This window comes from Arachis hypogaea, chromosome 11 (assembly GCF_003086295.3).
Source record: "Arachis hypogaea cultivar Tifrunner chromosome 11, arahy.Tifrunner.gnm2.J5K5, whole genome shotgun sequence".
In the NCBI taxonomy this organism is placed as follows: Eukaryota; Viridiplantae; Streptophyta; class Magnoliopsida; order Fabales; family Fabaceae; genus Arachis; species Arachis hypogaea.
The window spans coordinates 138,820,098-138,840,962 of record NC_092046.1 but is presented as its reverse complement, the minus strand read 5'-3'; the positions used below and the strand labels follow the sequence as shown (position 1 = coordinate 138,840,962).

Below are 20,865 nucleotides of genomic sequence, written 5' to 3'. Positions count from 1 at the left end.
AGACACCACGAGTTTTGATTAATTTAGAATAAAATCAAACTTGATTATTCTAAATCCGTTTCCTAGGAAGATTCGTCTCCATATTCCATTAAAATCTCTTCCTCTTCGATCTTGTCACCTTCCAAAGTATCTTTGCTAACAAACTTGTCAACCGTTGCTCATGTGGCTTCCGCGCAGTAATCAATGCGTAAGACACAAGAATCCACATCACATTGGTTTCATCAAATATACAAATACAAATACCCTTTGTTGATTATATGAACATCTACAAACTCATCATCTTCTTTGTTTTACACCATCAGAAACCACCATGATATCATCCTTAAAGTACACAGCACCCTCACCCCTCGCCGGCTCTGCTGCATTCTCCTGCAGAAAGCGTGTTCCTGTTCCAAGGCTACCACCCTCTATTCAAAATCTTCAACAAAGCACTGCACTACCCTCTTTCTCTTCCCATAAACCACTTTACATTATTCCATGCACTCAGAACCTCACATTGTCAACTAAACCTAGAAGGAAGGTTGCAGGGTGTCATGCCTATGAGGCAGATAAGTCACAGCCACAAGCAGCAGAGACATCAGAGGCAGCTCAGAAGCTCAAGATTGGTTTGTATTTCGCTACATGGTGGGCACTCAACGTCGTCTTCAACATATACAACAAGAAGGTTCTCAATGCTTTTCCATACCCCTGGCTCACTTCCACTCTCTGTCCCTCGCCGCCGGCTCTCTTATCATGTTCATCTCCTGGGCCACAAGGCTCGCTCATGTCCCTAAAGTTAACATGGATTTCTGGAAGGCCTTGTTCCCTGTAAGAAAATTTTAGTTTATAATCCACTTTTTGTTTCCCTTCTATGGCTTTGTTACTAATTCTGTGTCTGTGTCTGCAGGTTGCAGTAGCACACACCATTGGACATGTTGCAGCTACTGTGAGTATGTCTAAAGTTGCAGTGTCATTTACTCATCACATCAAGAGTGGAGAACCGGCTTTCAGCGTCCTAGTATCGAGGTTCTTGCTCGGCAAATCGTTCCCTATACCGGTTTACTTATCACTGGTGCCAATTATTGGAGGTTGTGCTCTTGCTGCTGTGACCGAACTCAATTATAATATGATCGGTAAGGCCATTTACTGTATAGCAAGGTTGATTAAATTCTCATCAAGATCAAGTAGTAGTCTAAGTAGAAGTAGAACTCTTTTTTGGTTGATTGTGTTTTGCAGGGTTTGTGGGGGCTATGATATCAAACTTGGCATTTGTGTTTAGGAACATATTCTCAAAGAAGGGAATGAAGGGCATGTCTGTTAGTGGATTGAACTATTGTGCTTGCCTTTCCATATTGTCTCTATTGATTCTCATACCTTTTGCCATTCTTGTGGAGGGTCCTAAGATGTGGGCTGTTGGCTGGCAAACTGCCCTCTCTCAGATTGGTCCAAATTTTGTTTGGTAATCACTAATCAATCCTCTTTTCTTATTACTATCAAACATTAAACTGATCAATTTTCTTTGTCAAAAATACTAGGACATTTCGGCTGTAACTTTTTTCAGGTGGGTAGTTGCTCAGAGTGTGTTCTACCACTTGTGTAATCAAGTCTCTTGCATGTCTCTTGATCAAATATCTCCCTTGACATTTAGCATAGGGAACACAATGAAGAGAATTTCAGTAATTTTCTCTTCCACACGCCAATTCATCCCACCAATGCAGTTGCTGCTGCGATTGCAATTCTTGGCACCTTCCTTTATTCACAGGTGCATTCTTATTTCCTCTATTTTTAGTTTGTCTTTGCTATGTACTACTTGAATATTCAGAGACACACTGAAATCAAACCCATGATTGAGAAATTTTTCATATTGCACACAACACAGGAAAACCATATATAGTCAATTAATCTATGGAGTAAAATGGATAAAATGGAACGGTTTAATGTCTAATGAGTGATCAACTAGGGTCACACTATTAATTTGTAAATGTAACACAACAACTGAGAGCTTTTATGTTATTTCTTTGAACAGGCAAAACAGTGAGGCCTAATTCAGAAGCTAAGTTAAGTGAATGCTTATTCAGGGATGGAGCTAGAACTATGAGCCTGTCAGTGATAGTGAGAACAGTTGATGTTACTAATCATGTTTTGATCTTTGTCATTGTAGACGAAATTTTCGTTTCTTTCGTGTAATCTAAGGCTGAGAAGAATTTACTTTGATTCAATAAGGACTAAGAACGAACTCTGGAATGTGAGTACACTAATGAGGATTTCTATAGCCCAAAATTAGTTACACTTACCAAAAAAGAAGAGGATTTGTTGGATTAGATCTCACTAACTATTTGTGAGTAGGTCTAATAAGCTAATTATTGCAGTTGTGCCTGTATAAAAAGTTTGCTTGCTGTGTGTATATTCAATCATATAGAACAATTATTTCTTTAAAGTACTATAAAAATATGTCTCTATCTCTAGTTCTCTATAGTATTACCTCAATGACTATCAAAGAATACAAAACATCCTAAAATTAAATATCCTTTCGTTTTTTTAAGTTTGAGTAATTTCTAGTTCCATTTTTTTTTTTTTGTGGAACTAATGAATTTGCAGTCTCACCCAATGACAGCATTTGAGGATAGTTCAACATTGTGCAAATGTCTTAATTACAAAAAACTAAGCTTTCAAGTTTGGAAAGATCTTGTAAAGAACCCAAGAATACCTCCAAGGATTGCAATGCAAGCTCTTATTTCCCAAAAAGCAAAAATCCCATCAAGTCTTTTTGCAATTAATGGAAGTCGCATAATGCAAGAATAATACCTGATTATGAGGCTCGGCTCCAGTCATAACAGTTGGCATCACAACAGTTGGCACAATTTCATCCCACCACAAACGACCAAATGTCTGTGTTTTGTTCCAAAACAGGTAATTTGAGAACTCTTATATATCAGAAACTTAAGAAAACTCAAGTTCTTATTATTAAAGAGTTCTTATTATTGACAATGCAGCCACTGAAATACAATGAAATGGATATTACAAAATCTATTGATGCCATGATCTAATTTCTCTGCAGGTCCATAACCATTTACAGTAGGATCATTCATGATTCCCAAAGAGTTGTTCACTTCAGGAGTTTCCTCCTCCAGGGGTTGTGTGGAGTCATTTGTGTATTTGCTAGGAAGAATTTTCTCATTGTATGAACCTGGAATTGCATTTCCAGAAGCAACAATGGAAGAATAAAGGCAGTTGCATGGCTGATACATGATGCAGATTGCAAAGATTCACAAGGATCATCATTAGACAAATAGGATTCAGTACCGCTGACACTCTTAGTTCTCCATGGTCCAGTGTTGGATTCAAGCCCCTGAGACTTTTCACTGCTAGGAGCAACGAAATCAGGAACTGTTGAGATTGACCTCTGAATGGTTGATGTTGTATTAGGAAGAGGCAGACTGTTAAGCGGAATTTATGGGAAGAGATTCCTTCATCAGCAAGAAAAGATGTCTCCAAAGCCAGATGGTAAGCTGCAAAAACTGCATACTGAACCACATGCTTTACCTCCTTCAATTCTTCCTCATCAGCACCTTTAAGTAAAATCTGTTCAACGATGTCAAAATTAGAAAAATATTAATGTGTAGTTGGTAGTAATGACAATTAAGTTATATTTTTTCCTTAAGAAAGACACATGCCTTGTGGTTGCTAGTGCACACACATTTTACATGATTTGTAATTTACAAGTTAAAGTCTCCAGAACATTTTTTTTATAATAATAAAATAATAACAATAAAATTTCTATAAAATAAGATTAGATTAGATTAGAACTGTGCAACCCAATGGCTTTGGGCAGCGGTCAAAAAACATAAATGTTTTCATTGGTTTTTTACTACCTTGAGCAGCAGCACTGCTCAGATTTTCAACATGAAAAGCTTCACAGTAACCCAACTTTGGTGATGAAAGATGATCAATTGAAGGCACATTTTGAGTGCCTGTACTCAAGAGCCCCTCCAAGGATCAACAAGCAAGGTTTATCAACTTTTGATGTCATGCGACGATGAGCCACATTCTTCTTACAAACAACTCCTTTAACAACCCTATTGTAGAAAAGAAAACCTGATAAGTATGACAACATAGAAATCACGTGCAGAAAATCAGATAAATTATAGCATTTACCTTTCAATGCGGCTGCCACAAGCAATGCACTTGACTTTCACATTACCAGCTGGGTCCATCCCTCCACTTTTGCTAGTATCTGGCTTCAATAAAGTAGCAGCTTCCCACGAGAGAGATGTGATTATTTCCATCCAAACGTTTTCATCATTGTCTTCAACAGGTAGGTTTTCGACCTGTAACAGCTGAGCCACCAATGCCCTAAAATGTCCATCTACTGCATTCTTCATGACCTTCTTCTGCTCCTCACTTGTCCTATCCTTGTGGCGATGCTCTCCACTTCCAAAACTGTTTGAATTGCGCAGATATCCCCAGTCATCAATGGCATTCCCATTCCCGTCATTATCTTCATCATCTTCATCAATAAAAAAAGTTTCTCGCTCGTCTTCTGCATCTTCTGGTACAGGAGGGAGCCAGAGAAGTCCATTATTTTCAAAATCAACAGGTTCAGCATCAACATCTTCTGAAACATATAGTGAGGAAGGTGCTTCATTTTCATATATATAAGGTTCATCCTCACTCTTCCCAACTGCTGTGTTTCTTTCTAAACCCTGTGTGTCGAATCCGTTCTCTGAAGTGAGATTTGCATTACCGTTATCTGCATCAGGATGCACTTTCTGCGAGCCATCAGTGTTGCTTATTCCTTCGAACTCAGCCTGTCCATAGTAGATATTCACCTGAGGATAATGTCTCATCTCGGAGTCTAACTGATATACACCATACTCATCCTCATCATCACTCCTGAAAAAACCGCATACAAGCCACAATATAATCTATTACAAAAAGCAGCAGTCCTAATTAGCTATAAACACATAGTTATTACACACTATTTTTTAATTTGTCATAGACACATGAAGAATATGATTGGCTAAATACTATATATATAAAATATAACACTACATGGAACACGCCTAACTAAACAAATATATCAATGCTTTTGATGAACACAAGAAACAGAAAATACCTGTTCATAGGGAATTCGAATTGCTTTTGTAATGGATCCCCTATGTCTCCTGCAAGATCATTCCTCCCCCCTAATGGAGGTGATAAACCTTCCCTATCAGTGTTGTTTCCACTCATAGGAGACTGATGCAAGTTCAGACACGGACCCTGTTGCATTTGTTGATAAGGCCCGGCTGAATAAGGCATGGAGGAAAGAGTAATGTTAGTACTTAGTACTGTCAGCAGTGACACATGTTTTACTTCAATTAAGTTTGAAAACTTATTCTCAAAGTTCTTAAGTTTTGAAATTAAATTTGATAGGTAACATCAATCAACTCGAGAAAATTCTTATTTTAAAGAGTAAAGTATGTTTTTGTCCCCAACGTTTGGATAAGTTCTAAAATTGTCCCTAACGTTTAAATCGTCTTTTTTAAGTTTCTAACGTTTTAAAATTGGCTCATTGTTGTCGTTAATAGAATTGACGAGAGGACAAAATTGAGACGATTTTAAAACATTAGGGATTTAAATAGGACGAAAACGTTAAGGATAAAAACCATACATAGAAATAAATTTTAATTTTATTCTTTAATAATATCAATTTTTTACAATGCATAGTTATTCAATTATTCTTTTATTTTATTTTTAATCACATTATTTTTTTAAGTAAATTTATTTTTTGTTAAGAACAAAATTAAAAAATTAATTAAATAATTATTTGTCGTAAAAAAATCAAAATTATTGAAGAAAAGATTAAAATTTATTAAAAAGTTAAAAAAATCTTTTTTTCAATAATTTCAATAATTTTAATTTTTAATAAATTTTAATTTTTTCTATAATAATTCTAATTTATTTACATCAAATAATTATTTAATTTATTTTTAGAAAAGTATAGGAACCAAGGCTGCATTTGTTTATAGAGACAGAACACTGAGACAGGGACACTGAGACACAAAATCGTGTTTGGCAGAGGAGACATGGACAGAAACAATGTGTCCAGAGACACTGAATTAGTATATTTTGTGTCCATCCTGACAGGAAGGACACAGAGACACTAACAAGAGACACAACTTGTTTTTTATTTTTTCTTTCATTATTCTTGTTAATTTTTTATTGTTATATTTTTCATCTCAAATTTTTTGAATGAAAAAAAATGAGAATAAATTAAATTTTCATAATTTGTTCTAGTTTATCACCAAACAGAATACAAGAACACAAAATTTTGTGTCTCTGTCCATCAGTGTCTTGTCCTATTCTATTCTTAGAAACAAACGCAGCCCAAGTGTCTAATCAGCCAAAAAGTGAACAACTCAATTAATTATAATTATTAATAATTAATTTTAAAATTTTAAATTCAAAATTTTAAAAATTTCAAACTCATTAAGTAAATGTAATCAAAACTTATAAAAACCTTACTCTTTTCTTCCACATTAACCTACCTACCTCTAAAAATGTCCACAAAAAATTTTGTCCACTCAATTCCAATCCAAATGCTATCTCATTCACTTGCTCCTGAGAGAGTGTTCCACCACTCCCGAAACATATATACAACATAGATTTTGATGGCTGATGGTTCAACCATGCAACACATTCATGAATCTTCTCATCTTGGTTTTGGTTGGGTTGAGCAACGATGGGTCCAACCGAAAAAATAGAACGAGAAGGATGAGAACCCTTGTGTAAAGCTCTCATGGCCTCTGGTTCTAAATCATTGAAGGTATTCACTATGATACCATCAACCAAGGAGGCTTTCTGGCACACACTGAGAAATAGTGTGTAGATTTCACCTGATCGACAAAACAGAATCAGATCTGGAAGGTCATTCACCTTGAAAGAAGCATAATCACAACCAGGAACGGCCATTGTTCGTTCCAAGTCAAAAAACTCGGGTTCGGATTCGAATTCGGAGAAGAAGCTTTCATCAAACTTTGGAAAGGAAAGAACGAAGGAGAGGAAGGTTTTTATAGGCACAAGTCTTCGAATCGGTCAAATCGCGATTTTATCGCATCCAATCGGTCTTTTCCTTGCACTTGGTTCAGCTTCAAGAATAAGGAATGAGTGGTGGAACACGAGTTGTTCTTGAACAATTACAGAAATATAAAAAAAATATTTATTTAATATGAAAAAAACATCCTAATGCTTAACAAAATAAATATTCAGTTATATTTTATACAAGTGTAATAACCCGTGCCATGCACGTGATGAGATTGAAATTATAATTTTAAGCTGTTGTGTTAAAATTAATTTTAATTATAATAATTTAATTAATAAAAAAAATAACTTGTATGCATTGTTTTTCTTTTCTTAATGTAGTGTTAATTGTATTAACTATAGAATAGATATTTAATCTATATTTTTCAATAAATCAGACATATATACTCAATATGATTATAAATAATCTAGTAATACTTAAATTCACCAACAAAGTTTTATATGTTGTTTTGTTTTGAAGTAAGAACATATCAAAATCAGCTCAAAATGAAGAACAAATTAATAGAGAATCCTAATGTAGAAAAATTCCACTTGATTCTTCAATCAAAAAATTTGAGAAGACATATAAACTAATACAGAAGCACAAAATCAACCAATATCTTTTTAATATCTTTGTAAATGCTAATAGCTTTTATAAAAGTTTATTAACCAAAACATTATATACCTTTCTAAAATAATCCAAAACATATTATTTTATATTAATTAAAGATATTTTTCTAAAATAAATTTTATTACTCTAATTATCATGTGCATTTAATTTTAATTTAACACTAGAATAAATTTATTTGAGAAAAAAAGAGTTATGTATAATTTTCAGAAATTATAATAATTTTTTTATTTATATATACATATATATTAATTTTGTTAAATAATATATATATATATATATATATATATATATATATTACGATAGTTTTTTTAATATATATACATATATATAAATAATTCTAATAATTACCCGTGTAAAATAAGTTCTTTATAAAAAATAATATGTAAGTCGTCTTGAAGAATTGTCTTTGAGATAATTATATACCTTCATTCATGTAGGTATATTAATTTTAATAAATTAATATACCTTTCTAAAACTGGGTTCATGTAGGTAAGATCGACTTACATATTACATATTATATGTAATAAAGCTCATTTTCATAAATAATTCTAATAATTACCCGTGTAAAATATTTTTCTTCCTCAATAATTAAACATATTACACTTGTAAATTGGGTTATTATATAATTTACAAGTGTAATAACCCGTATCATGCACGTGATAAGATTGAAATTATAATTTTAAATTGTTTTATTAAAATTAATTTGAATTATAATAATTTAACTAATAAAAAAGTAATATGTTATGTATTGTTCATTTTTTCTTAATTTAGTGTTAAGTATATCAATTCTAAAATAGTTATTAATCAGTTTTAATAATTTACCTTTTTCAGTAAATCAGACATGTATACTTAATGTGACCATAAATAACTTAGTAATACTTTTCACTAACAAATTTTTATATGTTGTTTTACCGTGAAGTAAGAACATATCAAAATGAGCTTAAAATGAACAACAAATTATTAGAGAATTCTAATGCACAAAGTTCTCTAATAAATAATAAATAATTTAAAACTACTAATATTTATTTAATACATCATATGCTAATACTAAGAGTATTTTCTAAAAAGATATATTCGTAAAAATAGATATAATATGATTACAAATATAACATAAACAAATATGTTAAATAAAAAGTTAAACTAATATGCTTACTAATGCCTTTATTAAATTTTACAAATTGGAGAATAAATATGTATTCGGTTGTTTGGTGATCACATAGATAATTGAATAATTGAGTTGTAAATTGATTTCACAGTGTGCACCTTATTTTTTTTCATTTCTAAATAAAAGCAAGAATTAAGTGAAATAAGTAATAATATATAATGAAAAAGATAAAATATTTTGTATATGTATAGATAATTGTTACAAAATAAAATCTTATTGTGAAATATTAAAATTTCACATACTCCAAATCATGAAGATCAACCACAATATAATGGTCACTTCTTATTTTTGATCATGATATAAGCTCTTTTTTTTCAGTCAAGAGTCTAATAACATCTAATTGAAAAAAAATGAATTAAAAGTATTAAATTAAGGACAAATAAATAAATAACATAATAAATTACTTATAAATTAAAATTTTTTTACCAATTTATTTTATATTAAACGATAAAACTAACGATATATTAATAAAATGATATACCTTTAAAAAAGTCACAATACAATTTTAAACATTTGCATAATTTAAAACCACTAATATTTATTTAATACACCATATGCTAATACTAAGAGTATTTTCTAAAAAGATATATTCATAAAAATAGATATAATATGATTACAAATATAACATAAATAAATATGTTAAATAAAAAATAAACCAATATGCTTATCAATGTCTTTGTTAAATTTTGCAAATGGGAGAATAAGTACGTATTTGATTGTTTGGTGATCACGTAGATAATTGAATAATTAGATTGTAAATTGATCTCACAGTATGCACCTTATTTTTTCTTATTTCTAAATAAAAGCAAGAATTAAAAGAAATAAGTAGTAATATATAATAAAAAAGATAAAATATTTTTCATATGTATAGATAATTGTTACAAAACAAAATTTTATTGTGAAATATTAAAATTTTACATACTCTAAATCATGAAGATCAACCACAATGTAATGGTCACTTCTTCCTATTTTTGATCATGATATAAGCTCTTTTTTTTCAGTCAAGAGTCCAATAACATCTAATTAAAAAAAATTAAAAGCATCAAATTAAGGACAAATAAATGAATAACATAATAAATTACTTATAAATTAAAAAAAATTATCAATTTATTTTATATTAAACGATAAAACTAACAATATATTAATAAAAGGATATACCTTTAAAAAAGTCGCAATACAATTTTAAATATTTGCATAAATAAACTATTAAAATTTATGTTATCGATAAAATGATGCTATTATATGATTTTTTTTGCAAAAAATAAAATAAAAAAAAGTTTTGTGTAGATTAATACAAATTAACTACGTACCAAATAAGTTGGATTGTTCATTTGTTTACTTCAATATATCAGCATGAGCAAGAAAATTGAAATGATTGTCAGGAATTCTACGATCATCGATCGTATTTATTATACGTGACTCCTTCTTAAAAATTATTCTACATACGTGTGCAGTCGGAATATAAATTTCGCTTGATTCCTCAATTACAAAATCTGAGAAGACATAGACCTTCCCCTCAATAAGTTCATTCTCAAAGATCTTTGCCAAATAATTCTTGATTGAAGAATGAATTTTATCACACTGTAAAACAAATTAAATATAAAAACTATTAGCACTTATAAAACTATTAAATGGCACTGTCTTTGATTGCAATGGTTTACTTATCAAATAAATTTAAAATACAAACAAAAAATATTTATAAATTGAACCTAACATCACTTGAAAGAATCATGAAAAATAATCGACTAACTTTAACATCCATTAGAACCATTTCTATGTAAGCCGTCTTGCTCTTGTCAAATTTGGATGAGACTTTCCATAACCTTATAATTCTTGCCTTTATTTTCCAAACTTTTTCATCACATAATCTACCATAGATAATACTATTGATAGAATCGTAGCTAGCAGCCATTAGGTATGAAAAATAAAAAATAAAAAAAGAACAATGTCTGAATTATGAATTCTCTAAATGATAAATAATTGTAAAAATTCACTATTACTATATATATATATATACACACACATTAATTATACACGGTAATAATTAGTCAATATTTTTAATAGAGATACTTGCTACAATTAGATGAAAATTATGCCATTATATTTTATTAACCTTTATGATTAATTCAATGGAAATACTTACTCAATATATATGTTATCTACATTAATTATATGCCAATATTTTTAGAAAAGAGCTAAAAGAGGAGATATATAAATATATATAATATTATTGCTATATAGAAAGCAGATATAAATTGCTACGTTCTTTTTTATTATATTATACAACTTAAAATATAGTATCTTGTTATTATTAATTGTAGATACTTGTACAATTATATCAAATTTAATTATGATTCTAAATAAATAAAATATATAACAATCAATATTTTTTTTACGTTCAATATTTACTGTAAATATAAAAAATAAAATAATTAATGAATAAAAATAGGAGTAGAAAATAAAACATATTAATTAAAATTCAATTTGTTAAATAATTGATTTTGTGTCCATGAAATAAAATTTCACAAAAATGTTATGAATCACAACTTTTTTATACCACATAAAAAATACTATATGTAATTTTTAGTAGATAGAAATAATTATAAAAATTAATTATTAATATTGATATCAATCACAATTTATTATTGATACTTCAATCTTTTTTAAAATATGTTTTACTTTTTTAAAATACAATGCATGTACATATATACCTTTTCTATTATTATTATTATTATTATTATCTACTAATTGATATCAAATTAAATGAGTCATCATTAATGTGTGTATCAACTATCTACTAATAAAATTATTGCACATGAATGAGAATTATAACTATATCAATTAATACAATTAGAATAATTAAAAATATTGATGATTGATAATTAGTTTAATAATGTATTGATATCTCACTTTCATTAGTTGATAATGTATTAAATATTGATTTTATATAATTATAATAAAGATATTTTTCTAAATTAATATAATTATACATTATTCATTAAATATTAATTGTAATATAATTATAATAAAGATATTTTTATGAAATAAATTTAGAAGAGAGAATAATACTTTCATTTTGGAGAAAAAATAAATTCATAAGAAATTGACACCTCACTTTCATTCTAAGAAAAAAATCCAATTTTAGTATATTAAGTAGATTTTTTTACGTATTAATTTTATATTTAATATTAAAATATGACAATTTACTATGTTATTTTACTATTACTATATGTAGTATTACATTATAAAAATATAAAAATTGAAGTGATTATTATATAGTTTAGATGGATTGGACTAAATATAAAAATATAAAACAAAATATTATTATTAAATTTTAGTAGTTTTAATTAGTCAATAATTTAAAATAAGATAGAAGTGACTATTTATAATTGAATAGTTTTGGTTGATTAGACTAAAAAAATCGAAAAACGCTCTAAATAAAAAGCCAAATTAACTTTAATATTAAATTTATTAATACGATTTTAATTTTATATAATAGTTAGATAATAGATTAGTAAAAGCAAATGGAAGGATGACTTTAATTAGTATTCGATAAAATATTCATTTAGAATAATTAAAAAAAAAAGTAAAAATATGATATTATTAAAAATTATATATTTTTTATTTTAAAAAATTACATTTAAATAAAATATTTCTAAAATATAAAATTTAGAGTAACATAGCTTCATGAACATCAATCGTTAATCAATTATGAACTAACATAAAATTATAATACAATTTATTTACGAAAAATAATCAACAATTAATATTAGTAAATATAAAAATTATCCAAATACTTTGATTAAAAAGTATGAGTGGTTAATTATTAATAATATTTTGTTCATAACAAAAAGTAAAAATATAATTATTCATATTTAGATTTTAGAAGAATTAACGTTATAAGTAACAAATGATCTATTTTATCATGCATATTTATAAATTAATAAATCAAACTAATTGATATAATGAATTATAATTAATTAATTAGTATAAATTATAATAAATTATATGATATTTAAAAAAAATAAAATGAATAAGAAGAAAACAAAATGAAATAGAAGAGATAGAAGACTACAATAAAATAAATTCAGTGTGAGTTTTTTTTTTTTTATGAATTTCATATTACATCCATTTCAATAATAATAAATAAAAATACGTCAACTTGATATCTAAGAGAAAATGATGAAATAAAATCATAACACAGTTCTAAAGTAAAAACTTAAATTAGACCATAATATCATTGTACAACACAAATTAAAAGTAATTTTACACCACAATATACCACACAAACAGATAAATGATTTAAGTTTAAATACGAAATTTTTTTATTTATGCATACATGATAACACCATGGTTTATAAATGTCTCATGGATAACATATCATATATTGCTTTGAATGATGAGCACGGGAGTTGGAGAGTGTGTGGTGGTTTGTGTCCACATAGTTGCCTTCTTGCGACGACGCCTCATAGGAAGAAAAAGAATTGTTGTAAAAACTACCCAATGAAGGAGGAATTGGTAAACAAATGATATTTTTTTTCTAGCATATATGATCTTTTATAGTGGTAAAACAAAAATGGAAGGAATAAAATTTTGTATATTTTATATTAGGAATAGAACTTGATATTTATCCTAATAAAATTAAATAACTAATTAGTTATAACTCATGTATTTAAATAAATAAAATAAAAATATTTTTAAGAATTAATCAAATCAATTAGTATAATCGATTTTATTTGATTTATTGAATTCAAAAAAATAAATTAAGAAATAATTGATTGAATTAATTAGTTGAAATAATTGATTGAATTAATAATAATACACGGGTAATTGAAATAGTTTATATACAGATTAAATTATTGAAGAAAAGATTAAATTTTGAGTAAACTACCATTTGTACCCACGAAAGTTGAAAACGCTGATATATCTACCCATAAAAAAAAGAAATTACCATTTGTACCCATAAAAAATTATTTTTACAGGCAAAATTATCCAAACCCTAAAAAATTATCTAAAATCCCTAAATTACCCTTCTCTCCACACTATCATCTCCCTCCTCTCTCTCTCAATGTTCACAGCCACCCAATCCCAGCATCAACCACAAACCACCGTCTCACCCTCCTCATCCTCCCTCCTCTCTCTCTCAATGTTCACAGCCACCCAATCCCAGCATCAACCACAAACCACCGTCTCACCCTCCTCATCATCGTTCACCCTTCTCCGCTAGCAACATCGCGGACCTCCGCCATCCCAGGAGCACCGCACCAGCTTCTCCTTGCCACCATCACCATCGGCTTCAAACCAGAGCCTACCGCGTCAGAGACCCTTGTCAGTGACCACCCCTCCTTCTCTACTTTCCTGTCTCGGTCTTGCCGACCAGAGGACCTTCGCACCCACCCCGCCCCTGCTTCGCCGCCGCTAGCAACCCTAGAGCCACAGTGCCCCCTTCTCCTCTTTTCACCGCCGACCACCCTCACCTACCGGGGCTACCTTCTCCTCATCACCGAACCAGTGCCCCTGACGGGCCACCGCGCCAGCCGCCGCCACCGCGGTCCCCTTTGCGAACCAAAATCGCGGTGAGCTCTCTCTCTCTCTTTCTATCTCTTTTACCATTTTTCTTTTCTCCCAGAAAAAGGAAATCCAAATACATGAGACTTCTGTATTTGATTGTTCAGATTTGATCCTCTCTCCTCACTCTCTTCTCACCTTGGATCTGTGTTCTTTTTCGCCCTATTTCTATTAGCTTTCTCCATGACACCCTTTTCAATGTTTTGTTCCCTCAAACAGCTTCAGATTCAGCTGAAACCAAGATCCAATTTTGACTCTCACCCATCGTCATCCATTTCAAATTTCTCTCTGGGTTGATTTTGATTCCTCCAAAGGTGAAGGTTATGGTGATAAAGGAGTGGCAATGAGGTGGTTTGTGGCAGAGGTGGTTTGTGGCAGAGAAATGGAGGTTAGATCGGAGAGTGTTCATGTGATGCGAAGAGAGAGATGGGAGATGATGGTAGCAGTGGTAATGATAAGGGTATTTTGGGGTTTTTAGATAATTTTTTAGTGTTTGGATATTTTTGTTGTGCGAAACTCATGTTTTATGGGTACAAATGGTAATTTCTTTTTTCTATGGGTAGATATGTCAGCGTTTTCAACTTTTGTAGGTACAAATGGTAGTTTACTCTTAAAATTTATTAAAAAGTTAAAAAAATCTTTTTTTTTAATAATTTCAATAATTTTAATTTTTAATAAATTTTAATTTTTTCTATAATAATTCTAATTTATTTACATCAAATAATTATTTAATTTATTTTTGAAAAAGTATAGGAACCAAGTGTCTAATCAGCCAAAAAGTGAACAACTCAATTAATTATAATTATTAATAATTAATTTTAAAATTTTAAATTCAAAATTTAAAAAATTTCAAACTCATTAAGTAAACCTAATCAAAGCTTATAAAAACCTTACTCTTTTCTTCCACATTAACCTACCTACCTCTAAAAATATCCACAAGAATTTTTGTCCACTCAATTCCAATCCAAATGCTATCTCATTCACTTGCTCCTGAGAGAGTGTTCTACCACTCTCGAAACATATATATAACATAGATTTCGATGGCTGATGGTTCAACCATGCAACACATTCATGAATCTTCTCATCTTGATTTTGGTTGGGTTGAGCAACGATGGGTCCAACCGGAAAAATAGAACAAGAAGGATGAGAACCCTTGTGTAAAGCTCTCATGGCCTCTGGTTCCAAATCATTGAAGGTATTCACTATGATACCATCAACTAAGGAGGCTTTCTGGCACACACTGAGAAATAGTGTGTAGATTTCACCTGATCGACAAAACAGAATCAGATCTGGAAGGTCCTTCACCTTGAAAGAAGCATAATCACAATCAGGAACGGCCATTGTTCGTTCCAAGTCAAAAAACTCGGGTTCAGATTCGAATTCAAAGAAGAAGCTTTCATCAAACTTTGGAAAGGAAAGAACGAAGGAGATGAAGGTTTTTATAGGCACAAGTCTTCGAATCGGTCAAATCGCGATTTCATCGCATCCAATCGGTCTTTACCTTGCACTTGGTTCAGCTTCAAGGATAAGGAAGGAGTGGTGGAACACGAGTTGTTCTTGAACAATTACAGAAATATAAAAAAAATATTTATTTAATATGAAAAAAAAAACATCCTAATGCTTAACAAAAGAAATATTGAGTTATATTTTATATTTAAAGGATTTAAAAAAAACTATGAAATTTTAAAAAAAATAAAGATATTCACATTTGCCATACAAAAACATTCAAAAAATATATAAAAGAACATCCATTTAGTATGAAAAAGAAATATTCTGATACTTAGCAGAAGAAACATCAATATATGTTGACTTATTTGTAATTCAAAAAATAGATTCAGAACCATCTAATTTACAAAGAAAAGAAACATTCTAATGCCTAGCATAAGCACCATCCATGTAGAGGTTTTAGATTCACCCAGAGGCATTTGGCTGATACCCTCTTGGTTCCCTAGCATTGTTGTTTATTTTTTTATTTTGCTCTTAATAAAAAATAAATTCACTTAGAAAAAATACTGTGATTAAAAATAAAATAAAATAATAATTGAATAATTAGCTACCGCAAAAATTTGATATTATTGAAGAATAAAATTAGAAATAAATTTTAACTAAATTAAACGGTAAAGAATTTCGATACATTAGAGACAAAAGGTATACTTTATACTTTATTGTATGTGTATCATTTTTTTTTCTTTTTTGCAAGTTTATGTACTAGTCATTCTACAAATATTTCATGATGAGTAAAAATTTTGAAGAGTAAAATTATTAAAAAAAATAAATTTATTTAGAATGAAAGTAATGTGATTAACTGTAATTTACTTAGACGTGATTAAAAAATAATTGAATAATTATGTACCGTAAAAAATTAATATTATTGAAAGATAAAATTAAAATTTATTTCTATGAATCATTTTTGTCCCCAACGTTTTCGTCCTATTTAAGTCCCTAACGTTTCAAAATCGTCTCAATTTTATCCGGCCGTCAATTCTGTTAACGGATCTCTAACGGTAGGACAACATTGAGCCAATTTTAAAACATTGGGATTTAAATAGGACGATTTACAAGTTTAGGACTTACCCCAAACGTTGGAGACAAAAACGATACTTTATGCTTTCTTAAATAATTGACTAAGAAATTAACGATTAATTAGGTTAAAGAGAAATCAAATTATCAAGAGATTGATGTTTGATTATTAATGATTTGCCATAGATGTATCTTTGCATGATCAATGTGGAAAGTGAAAAATATTGGTTAAGTCTCGACATCTCTAAAATCTTAACTCTTTTAATCATATCATCTTTTTAGTATTCACTGTTTACTTTTGCCTATTTTACTGTTTATGTTAAAGCTTTCTAAAAACTAAATTTTGATTGTCTGACTAGAATAATTAATTGACTATTGCTTACTTAATCCGTTAATGCTCATGGGAATGATAACCAACTCCTGTGGTATTACTTGAGAAAAACGATTGTGGAGATCTTGCCAAACAGATGAAGGAGAGGTAAGATAGATAACACTTTGTGTGATTGAGGGAGATATTGAGTGAAAGAACCAAAAAAGTATTAGGTTATTGCATCTTTCCCAAGATGAAGAGAGGGGATCATTTGCAGGAGAAGCTGAAATTGAACCTGTCAAAAGCCATACTGAAAAAATAAGAATTGATGTAGGACTCTGGCTTGGATGTATATAGTAAGGACGGTTTGGATTTTGAGAAGGATTTAAAGTGTTGTCATCTATTGCGAGAGCTTTGTTATTGGGTTTTGGCATATATGGATGAAAAAGAATAACAAAATTTTTAGAAGTTAAGAAGTAGGAATAACGGAAATTATCAATAGGTCGCTTATGAATTACAAAGAGTGGATTAGAATTGATCCTAACGGTTGTTGATGTAATGCCGGGAATGACCATGTGTTAAATTGTTATACTTGCTGTTAAATTTTTTTCTATTTTATTGCTTCATTTTATTGTGTTGAGCTCTTTTACTTCAAAAAAGAGTTTTCACTATTAATGGATATTAACAAAGTTCTAAGTGTTTTGATACCATAACAAAAAAATAAAAATAGAATTAAAAAAATAAAAAATATATATTAAAGTTGTTATTTTTATATAATACAAAAATTATTCTATTTATAAAAATATTATCAATTAAACTAAAAAATATTTATTTATTAACCATTAAGTCTCAACTACTCAAAAAAAATTAAAAAAAAAAGTATGTGCCGAAACAAAATGTGATAAAAATGAAAAAAATTTTAGTCATATATTTTCTATTTTTTTTTGCCATTTGATTGTGCTTGGAGCTGATAATTCATTTGATATCTTCTACAGTTTCTCTTTTAGCATAATGGCTCCTATACCAAGGAAATTTAAACAAAAGCCACTATATTTTAGCAAATTGTGTACGGCACTCCAAAATAAAAATAAGAATAAAGGACATTTTCGTCCCTGACCTTTTTTTTTTGCGGACATTTTCGTCCTCAAGAAATGGAAAATACATTCAAGTTCCTGACTCCTGAAAAACGTGGACATTTATGTCCTTCCATTGAATTCAGCCGTTTGCACTGAACGGAAAAGGATGAGCTGGCAGAGGTGGCGCTGAGGTGGCCGTAACGGAGGCCTGGAGCATTTCGTAACCGGACATATAAGTTTTTGGAGACAAAAACGATGCCATTTTTGTAACCTCCCCCAATCCTGTTTCGAATTTCTCTGCCTTTTCTTCTTCCTTCGTTCTTTTTCCCTTCCATTCTTCTTCCTTGGCCCCTGCCTCCATCACTGCCGCATAGCGGCGCCTCTGTCAGCCACCATCAATGCCGGCGACTTCCTCCTTCCTCTCTTTTCGCGTCTTCTTCCCTTTCTCACTCCCTTACTCCCATTAGATGATGATACGAGGGCGAAGATGATGATATAGATGATGAGGATGGAGATGAAGTTTTTGTTGAATGAATACACAACATGGAATCGGAATAAACCCTTGGGAGGGATGACTTATGGGCTGTGACAATCTCCTTCATATGAGAAGAGGAAACTTTACGCCTTAAGGCACTCCAACTACTCTCTCTTGCAGGAAGATGGGTTTCATGTTCATCCTCTGATGATGGAAATGGTGGCACAAAACCTCCAACAATAGCTTTTTGGAAAACTTCATAATCAACATCATAGCAGCCCACTTTCCTCTAATCACCAAACAAATATTGCAGTGGGAATATGTACAAAAAAAGCTCCCCTGGAGTCCAATACGGAAGACGAAGGATCCGTTAACATTTTGGGGATGAGATGCAAAGGATCATAAGGCGAGTGTGGAGTCATCCTATACATCCTAAGCAAAGAGGTAGGACTAAGAGGAACTGCATGCACCCTCTTCTGGCACTGCAACAACTGGCAAACAAACCCCATATTTAGATCGACAATACCCCTTACAGCCTTCACCAACTGAAAAGCATCATCAAAGCTCTGTTCTTCCCTCCACATGAGGTATGCAATCACCAACGAAGTAGACCTAGACACACCTTGACAACAGTGCACAAACACCCTACCACCTTGTTTCCTAACATCCTCAAAGTAATCAAACACATCATATAAGATACTAGTAATATCCTCTGAAGGACTATCCTGAAGCCACAATGTTCTATACACAAAATCAGCCTTAAAATATTCGGAGCACACAAAACCAACACAGTTCAAGATATGAGTGATCCCATTCTGTTTCAATATATCCCTATTCTTAGCAACAGCATCACCACCAAGGTAAACATGTTCAGCAACCTTTGAACACTCCTTATCAAAAAATACAATTCTATCCCTCTTCAAGAGTCTACTAACACCATTATTGTTACAACTATTATTATTACCACTACTATTACTGCCATTATTGCAATTCCTATTATTGTTCATCTGAATTGAGGAGAGATCAAGATTCAATCTTTCACCAGGATTACCTCTCATGCCGCCACCGAGGGTCAACGGCGGCTGTGGGGGCAACCACTCCCCAATGTCATCTGATCTCGCTTGCGGCCACTCATCGAGGCTCCGCCGGGCTATCAAAAGCGGCTGGAGGGGCGGCAGGCTCGACCGGGACTTGGAACTCTGTTGCAATCGCGGCGTAAGTGACGGCGGACAGAACTTGCGATTCTGGCCGGTGACAGTGTCTCCGCCGCAAGAATTTGGATCCGCCTCACCGGATGGGTTATTGCTGGAAGCGGTGCTAGTGCGAGAGGAAGGAGGAGGTCGCCGGCGTTGATGGTGGCTGACGGAAGCGCGGCTGTGCGGCGGTGATGGAAGCAGGGGCCGAGGAAGAAGAATGGAAGGGAAAAAGGACGAAGGAAGAAGAAAATGACAGAGGTAGAGAGGGAGGAAAATAGGGCAAGGAGAGGAGGGGCAGCGTAGGTGGTGGTGGAAGAGGGAGTCAGGGGCACATGAGGTGGTTGGAGTTGGAGGTGGCTGATCTGTGGAAGGATTATGGCTCATAAATGTGAAAGATTGGGGGTTTGGGTGAAATGACGTCGTTTTGAGTTGGGAGGACTAATATGTCCTGTTTTGAAAAGCTACACGTTTTGGTGTGAGAGAACTAATATGTCCTGTTTTGAAAAGCTACATGCAACGGGAGCCATGTCAACGTTTTCCGTTGAGTCTAACGGAGTCAGTTTAACGGAGGGGTCAATTTGTCCGCGTTTTGGAAGAGTCAGGGACATGAATGTATTTTCCAATCCTTGAAGATGAAAATGTCCGCGAAAAAAAAAGTCAGGGACCTATTTGTCCTTTACTCAAAAAATAAAAAGAAAAATCATTTTTTATCTTTACTTAAAACAAATATATATATATATATATATATGAAATAAATCTCTAGCCTAGGCCTTCCTTTTTTTTCTTGAAAAAATAACTACGGTATGTGCGGGTGAAACACGATCCCAATTCGCAATGCATATAATTGAAGTAATTTGGTTAAAATGAGAAGTTACATCTTAAC

General features: G+C 31.3%; 2 protein-coding genes, 1 long non-coding RNA gene and 1 pseudogene across 3 annotated transcripts; 2 read left to right on the top strand and 2 right to left on the bottom strand.

Moving 5' to 3' along the window:
- The first annotated feature begins 247 nt into the window (after positions 1-247).
- Positions 248-1,768, top strand: LOC112722949 (glucose-6-phosphate/phosphate translocator 1, chloroplastic-like; annotated as a pseudogene).
- A 144-nt stretch (positions 1,769-1,912) lies between these two features.
- On the top strand, positions 1,913-3,767 carry LOC140176418 (uncharacterized). Its single transcript, XR_011867932.1, has 2 exons — positions 1,913-2,889; positions 3,038-3,767. It is a non-coding gene; the product is annotated as an uncharacterized lncRNA (long non-coding RNA).
- LOC112722951 (1-phosphatidylinositol-3-phosphate 5-kinase FAB1B) lies at positions 2,920-5,353 on the bottom strand. Its single transcript, XM_025774145.3, has 4 exons — positions 5,096-5,353; positions 4,135-4,872; positions 3,852-4,055; positions 2,920-3,561 (listed from the first exon to the last, which is right to left on the bottom strand). The coding sequence occupies exons 1-3, from the start codon at positions 5,278-5,280 to the stop codon at positions 3,926-3,928; spliced, it is 1,053 nt and encodes a 350-aa protein (XP_025629930.1). The 5' UTR covers positions 5,281-5,353; the 3' UTR covers positions 2,920-3,561; positions 3,852-3,925.
- A 13,404-nt stretch (positions 5,354-18,757) lies between these two features.
- LOC112721985 (protein-tyrosine-phosphatase MKP1-like) lies at positions 18,758-20,366 on the bottom strand. The gene is made up of 2 exons (XM_072206171.1): positions 19,140-20,366; positions 18,758-19,075 (listed from the first exon to the last, which is right to left on the bottom strand). Exons 1-2 carry the CDS (start codon positions 20,364-20,366, stop codon positions 18,758-18,760), a joined length of 1,545 nt encoding a protein of 514 aa, XP_072062272.1.
- Between the last annotated feature and the right edge of the window lie 499 nt (positions 20,367-20,865).

Bases quoted from the DNA above. Each gene is read 5' to 3' on its own strand.
- LOC112722951 (XM_025774145.3), bottom strand. From the start codon at position 5,280: ATGCCTTATTCAGCCGGGCCTTATCAACAAATGCAACAGGGTCCGTGT. The intron at 4,873-5,095 runs GTATTTTCTGTT...CGGTTTTTTCAG, and splicing joins TTCGAATTCCCTATGAACAG to GAGTGATGATGAGGATGAGT. The intron at 4,056-4,134 runs GTAAATGCTATA...TTTCTACAATAG, and splicing joins TGTGGCAGCCGCATTGAAAG to GGTTGTTAAAGGAGTTGTTT.
- LOC112721985 (XM_072206171.1), bottom strand. From the start codon at position 20,366: ATGAGCCATAATCCTTCCACAGATCAGCCACCTCCAACTCCAACCACC. The intron at 19,076-19,139 runs GTATTGGACTCC...TTTGGTGATTAG, and splicing joins TAACGGATCCTTCGTCTTCC to AGGAAAGTGGGCTGCTATGA.